At 32.5% G+C, this 6,930-nt stretch overlaps 1 protein-coding gene across 1 annotated transcript; it reads left to right on the top strand.

Annotated features, from left to right (window-relative positions):
- Positions 1–6,460, top strand: LOC111702206 (GTP-binding protein Rit2; the record flags this gene model as incomplete). The annotated part of the gene is made up of 6 exons (XM_023473820.1): positions 1–99; positions 2,585–2,661; positions 3,654–3,744; positions 5,017–5,079; positions 5,486–5,568; positions 5,765–6,460. Coding segments are annotated over 6 exons (540 nt in total), but the record flags the coding sequence as incomplete, so codon positions are not given.
- Between the last annotated feature and the right edge of the window lie 470 nt (positions 6,461–6,930).

Here is a 6,930-nt window from a genome sequence, read left to right on the forward strand (position 1 = left end):
ACAGATTATCATGACCCAACTATAGAAGATGCGTATCAGCAGAGAACAGTTATTGACGGTCAACCTTGTTTACTGGACATATTGGACACGGCAGGACAGGTGCAGGGGGATTCATCAATTAGAAAATTTAATGACGTTACAAAATGGTTTTTGCGGCATGCGCTTAGTCCTAAAGACTCCGATCCACACCCGTTTTCCCTTCTGGCAAAAATTCTGTATTTTTGTAAAATAAATATAGACAAATGCAGTATTAATTTATATTTATAAAGACGTTATGGCATCAATCAGTATCAACAATAAACTTATTCCTCATATTTTTTTTTGAGGACAGTAGAGAATTTTTTGGCTGAAGGAAGCAATAGTTTAGAAATCCCATAGTAAAACGTTTTGTTTTATATAATTTACTCATTATCTTATATGTTTAATTTATAGGGGATGTCGATAATCTTTTTCATAAAAAGTGTTGAAACCATAAGAAAAGAAACATTTTTTAACAAAAATGTCACATTTTGGTTGGTTCAATTCTATGAAAGTATATTCTACACGTCATATAAGAGAAAACTTTGGATTAACTGTCGTNAGTTTTCTGGTTATCACTGTATGAATTCTGTTAAATAAAAGAATCTTAGTTTGAACTATCAATGGTTTTACGTACCTCTTCCCCTTTAGTAAAAGTAAATTCAACCTAAATGAAGCATAATGTCTGACCGCGTCAACCTTGATGCACCGGCTAGTCCTGTCCATAGAGCTAGGTACAGTACAAACTGGGCCCGGAAAGGTTGACCCGGCTCGGTAATTCAATACTACGGCCGCCCCCGTGGTTTACACTTTCATGCATCGGGTTGAAAAAAGAAAGATGTAAGAAAATCAGAGTTTGTTAAAAAGACTTTTTTCTTTTTTTTTTCTTTAAAGTTCACAAACCTAAAAGCAGTTTAATACTAATACTATAATACTATAGAATGAATTGAGAGGTTTAAAGTGACTGCAGAAAAAATTTTCATTCTGATTTACAACAATACCATTCAAAGTTTTGTCTGATCAAGTATTGCTTTAAATATCCATGTTTTCCATTTTAAAAACCGATTATTTTCATTTGTGGTTTCTCTACAAAAGTGATTCATGCATTTTAATTGCTTCAGAAACGATGGAGAAATGAAGGTTTCAAAGGTACATCGGACATGCCACTCTATAAACGGAGAGTCCCTTGAAACTACGCATGTATTCCATTTAAGTTGAATTAAATCATAACAAAATACATTCAAATCTCACGCCTGCCCACAACTAAAAAGTTTCATTAGACAGGCGTTAATCAATACTGCCTTCAGTGTAAATATAGATTAGATATCCTTATTTATGTAATAAATCCTATGAAAATATTGTTATTTTTCACCCCTTGAAGCTTACACCACAGTATTAAACATGAATCCAAAAAGAAGATTACATGAATAATGTATTAACACTTGTAATATGGAAGTGTGTATATGATCGAATAGTTTACCTGAACAAAGTTAAAAAAGGTTGAAAAAAGGGGGAGGGGTGTGGCACAATGTTGCCAAAGGCACCAAAAATTTTGCTGGAAGGGAAAACGGTTGTAATCTAGAGGGGTAAGCGCACGCCGCAAATACCATTTTGTGACGTCATTTGTGGGTCGGAGATAAAATGGGTGTGGGTTGCCTTCCCCCACCCCCACCCATCATCTGCATGAATTGACTGATGAAAAAATAGTTCCAATTGTGTGTCAAACGAAACATCTAAATCGCTGATTCCAAATGTTTATTTAAAAAATCAGCTATTTTTTTATGTTTTAATCACAGCTAGATTTTGATTTTAATTTGTCTGTACTTTTTAAACACGTTGTTTTGGCAAAATAACAATTTTCAAAAAAAATAAAATTAACAAACCCTATTTATTAACTATTTGCTTCCATAAAATCTGCAAAAAAGTTAAATTTTCATAAGTTTCTTTTTTTGGTCTTTACTTCCCTGAAGTCAGAGAAAATCTTTTAAAAGATTCTAGGAAAGAAATATTTATTCTATTATGAAGAGACTGTATATAGAATTTTAGGGTTGATTCACAACGGTACCCTTAAATCATTTGTCTTAAAATTTATTATATTCTTTTGCAATTCTCTGTAAAAGTGGCTTGCCGATTTTTGCAACAGTTGGGATGGAAGTAAATTGCCAGAATACAGCCCGTTTTTCTCGATGTAGGAGAGAAAGGATACCATTGTGACTGAGACATCCAACTCTTAAACTGATAAATCACTTAAAAATATGTTGTCTCGATCCTGTTTGCTCCAATTAGCTCTGGAAGCCCCTACAGTTCAGATTCAACTGAAGTTAAACTGCAGTTGTAGGAGTATTGATTTGGATAAATGGGGGGAGGGGAGGGGGGGGGGATTCCTTCATACATAATCTTTGTTTCATCTTGTTAAAAAATTATGGAGTTTTGTTTTTTAATATTAAATTTCACAGAAACCCTTACAAGAATCTTAGCCGGATAGGTTTCATTAAACCTATTTTTTTCTGTATTATTTTAATATTTTTTTTGTTTTTTTAGATTTTGGATATTTTTATATTTTCAGGTGGAGTTTACTGCCATGAGAGAACAGTATATGCGCTGCGGAGAGGGATTTATAATTTGCTATAGTATTACAGATAGGTAGATAATATTGTAATAACGGAATTTTAAAAAAAAATATCTTCCTTTTTCGCTTATTTTTATTCTGAACAATTTTGAGATTATGTAGTTTTTATAACTCTCTATACATCTCTTATAAGTGAACATTTGATATTGTGTTTGCGAGCAAATTTTTTTGGATCCGTATCTGTGGAACCGCATAGTTTTGCGGATCCGGATCCTAAGTGATAATCATAAAAATTTGTAAAAGGAAGACGATTTTTAGAATTAAGTTATTACTTTTAAAAGTGAAGTGAACATGAAACACAGCAATTTTGTAGTGTAAACAGACCAACTTCACTTAATAAATGATTTATTAAGCTACAATAAAACTATTTGCCTTGAAACAGCATCAAATGCACTTTAGTATTGCATCAATGGCATCTTTCTATTCTACAGCACGTAGATTTAACAGTTCTGTCAATATATCATAGAACTGTGACTTTCGATCAAAATTTGACCAATTATACATAATATTTTAGCATTTTCTCTTAAATACTTTTTTGTTGGCATAAACATTTTGAATGAAAACGTATAAAATAAACAAATCCGTAAGTTTAAAGATTTTTAATTTATAGACCAAAACACGTTTGATTTCAAATAAATGAAACCGAATGCTTCTCACTCTGGTTAGTCCGGGGTGACAGTTTTCTGGTTTTATCACTGTATAAAAATCTCCTGATGTGCAACAACTTATTTCACTCTAGGGTGTAACATTCAAACAGCAGGACAGTTCGCAGAGTCGCACCTGTTAAATGTTATTTAAAAGAAATATGAAAACTGGAGGAGTTATAAGGTCGCAAAGTGGTGCCAGTAATACGTGAAATATGAAAACTGGAGGAGTTATAAGGTCGCAAAGTGGTGCCAGTAATACATGAAATATGAAAACTGGAGGAGTTATAAGGTCGCAAAGTGGTGCCAGTAATATATGCAATATATTATATTGCATTGTAAAATTTGCGTTTTAATTTTAGGCATAGTTTTGACGAAGCAATAGAGTACAGAGATCTGATTACAAAAGTACGAATTACAGAACAGGTTCCAGTCATTTTAGTTGCTAACAAGGTAATTAAAACTATAATGTATATTTCTTATTTACAGGGACTGTGTAAAACCTAGATTGACTCTCTAATTAAAAAGTTGCTTCCACTTACCATAACATATTATTCTGTCCATTTCCTTCCTTGTCTGTGCTGCATAAATGATCAAATTCATTTTTTCTGGAATATCACAATTAAGAAGATCAATTTAAAGAGATAAACTTCATATTTTGTCAACATTAAACAGCTCCTCACGAATGACATTATTTAAAGGCCCATCACACATCTGGAACTCTTTCTTACATTTTTCAATTCAATTGTAAATATCCACTCTTTTAATATCTTTTTTATTTTTGTTGCATTGCAACACACCTTTTGGCCTTTCAGCGAAATGGATATTTTTTGGTGTAGAAATAAACGAATGGTACAAACACAAATTTTAAATGCAACCTTATGATGTAAAACCTATTATTTTACTTACTAAAACTATTTGATCTTACAGAATTCATGGTTCAAAATATCAAAGGTCTACAACATCAGGTTGCAAAGATATAGAGTAAGAACCCGGTTCCTTTAGGATATGACTTCTGCAGAAACTATTTCGAAAAAATAAAGATAATTGATTGTTATGAATACAGTATTGGCACGTAAATGTACATAGTTTGCAATGTTTTTTTTAAATGAGTTTTATTCCTTTTTGAATTTTGTTTACTATTTGAAGAATAAACCAGATAAAGGATTTATGGAATAGTAGATAAACTAGGTATGATTTGTTTAACTTTACATATATCAAGGACGGTTGAAGGTTGATCATTAAAGTAGTTGAAATACAAGTTAAAAATTATGATACAGTAAGAACCAGAAAAATTCTGGAATAGGAAGACGACTTTTGGACTCAAGTTTTAACTCTAAAAATTCGAATGAACATGAGACACGGCAATTGTGCATTGTAACAGGCCCATTTCACTTAACAAGTGATTTAATAAGTAACTAGCATAATTTTTTGCATTGTAACAACATCAATTACTCTTAATTTTTGCTTTAATGTCGTCTCCCTTTTCCAGAGTTTTCTGGTTCTCACTGTAACTATATTTCCAACCAAAATACTAAAACTCTCTTAATCTTTCATACATTTTTTGCACTCTGTTTTCACAGAATCGTTGTCATTTTAATCTACGAATGCAAAAAAAGGGGAAAATGCATTTTCGATTCTTTTTTCAGACAGGATTCTCTAGAAAATTAGATCAGAATTGAAGCTTAGATTGTCAATTGTCAAAAATAATATTAATTTATTCAGGTTGATTTAGAAACTGAACAGCGGGTAGTAAGTACAGAGGAAGGGCGCTCGTTAGCAAATAAAGTAATTATTTAAAATAGTTGCAAAATAAGTAATATCTTCGAAAGGGTAAAGTTTCAACCATAATTGAATTTGGAATAAAGTTATTTTCATCTTAAAAATATTTAGATCTAAAGTATTCTGAATAATACTGTGCTTTTGCTGTCTTTCAATGCCATTTTAATCTGCCAGATTTTTAATGCATTTCATGAGCTAGAAATAGTTCCTTGAGTAAAAGTTTTAGTCTACTCTCATAGTAAATATTTTTCAAAACTTTGGATGTACATTTTTAACGTATGTTCAATGTTTTTTTGTCTACTTTCATAGAAAATATTTTTCAAAAATTTTATGCTTTCGGACATTCTAAGATTGAAACCCAATGTAGACAAATAGAGATTACTACTTTGTAAATAAAGATATATATTACTAGTTTGGATGTTCCTTCTACGAGACAAGCGCTGCACATCGACAGCATGTAGACGATGTTTTTCATACACTAGTCAGAGATATCAGGTAGACACACAGATAAGAAAAAGAGAGAAAAAAAAAACAAAGAAAAAAACGCCCAAACAAACAAACAAAATGACAAACAAGGAAACAAAGAAAGAAGAAGAAAAGAAATTAAAAACGTTTTTATTTTAAAAATACATATAAAATAGAATAATAATAAAAAGGTAAAAGCTAAAATAAAAACGATGTTGATTTCCAGGCGGAACAATGAGGCCCCTGACTTGAAGGGAGAAGAGGAGGATGAGGATACAACACCGCGACCTCGTTGGAGAAAGCTTTGGAACAATTTGTTCCGGAGGATCATGAGAGGCCGGAAATCAATCTAGTTTTTCTTAGTTTTTACTTCTGGTATTCTGTTCCCTGTTTCCAGCTTCTACTTCCTGAAAACCTCAACAAAGACTTTACTGCACAAGTTGAAAGAAAATTACACTTTCAGCTTAAAAAAAAAACATAAAAACGACTATCTTGAAGATTTTAAATAATTGTCTTCTTCTAAAATTATCTCGATCAACCTCAAATGTCGGAAATGTTGTATATCTAATAATCCCTTCAGAAATCTCTAATCCGTCGGAGTAGTTAAGTATTATCCTCTCACATCTTTCAGGTTCGGTGAGACACTGCTGTCAGTTTTTTATTGAGAAGCCCTTATTTGCAGATTAAAAGTTTCCACTGTGAATATCCGCGTTGAGGACATTGTTTTAATCAAAAGTTTCCACTGTCCGCGTTGAGGACGTTGTTTTAATCAAAAGTTTCCACCTTTGCTGACTTCTGTCCAGTAAAGCAACCCTAAACTAATTTATTGATAAATATTTTACAAAAACAAATGACCCCTGTTCACTCTATACTCCCTCAGTCTTAAAGAGTAATATAAAAATTTAAGGGTTTATGAAAAATGGTTGGATTGTAGCTTCAAATATCTTATTTTCTATGTCAACAAGTGCAGGGGATGATGGGGGGGGGGGGGCATTTGAATGAAGAGTAAAATATATATAAAGATACTTATTTCCAGGGGCGTATTCAGGAATTTGTCCAGAGGGGAGAGTGGCTTACATTTTTTTCTGTTCACGGGGGGGCTTAGCACCTGTTGGGGACCAAAGAACCCCCCTGGAAATCATGGATATCCCCCATAGACCCCCTCCCTGAATACGCCTCTGCTTATATCCCAATCCCGGTGTTATTTTAAGCCCTCATCGTCAGCACATGACAAAATCTAAATCTTATTTTTTCGATTTCTATTTTTGTCAAGATGACTCATGAGTCACTCATCCCTGTGAAATAATATTTGCTAGTCTGAAAAAAGGAGTTCTAGAGTTCTTTAACTAAAATACAAACATTACTCCACTAACAAGATGTTTCATAAACAAA

This window comes from Eurytemora carolleeae, unplaced genomic scaffold, assembly GCF_000591075.1.
Source record: "Eurytemora carolleeae unplaced genomic scaffold, Eaff_2.0 scaffold141, whole genome shotgun sequence".
Taxonomy (NCBI): Eukaryota; Metazoa; Arthropoda; class Copepoda; order Calanoida; family Temoridae; genus Eurytemora; species Eurytemora carolleeae.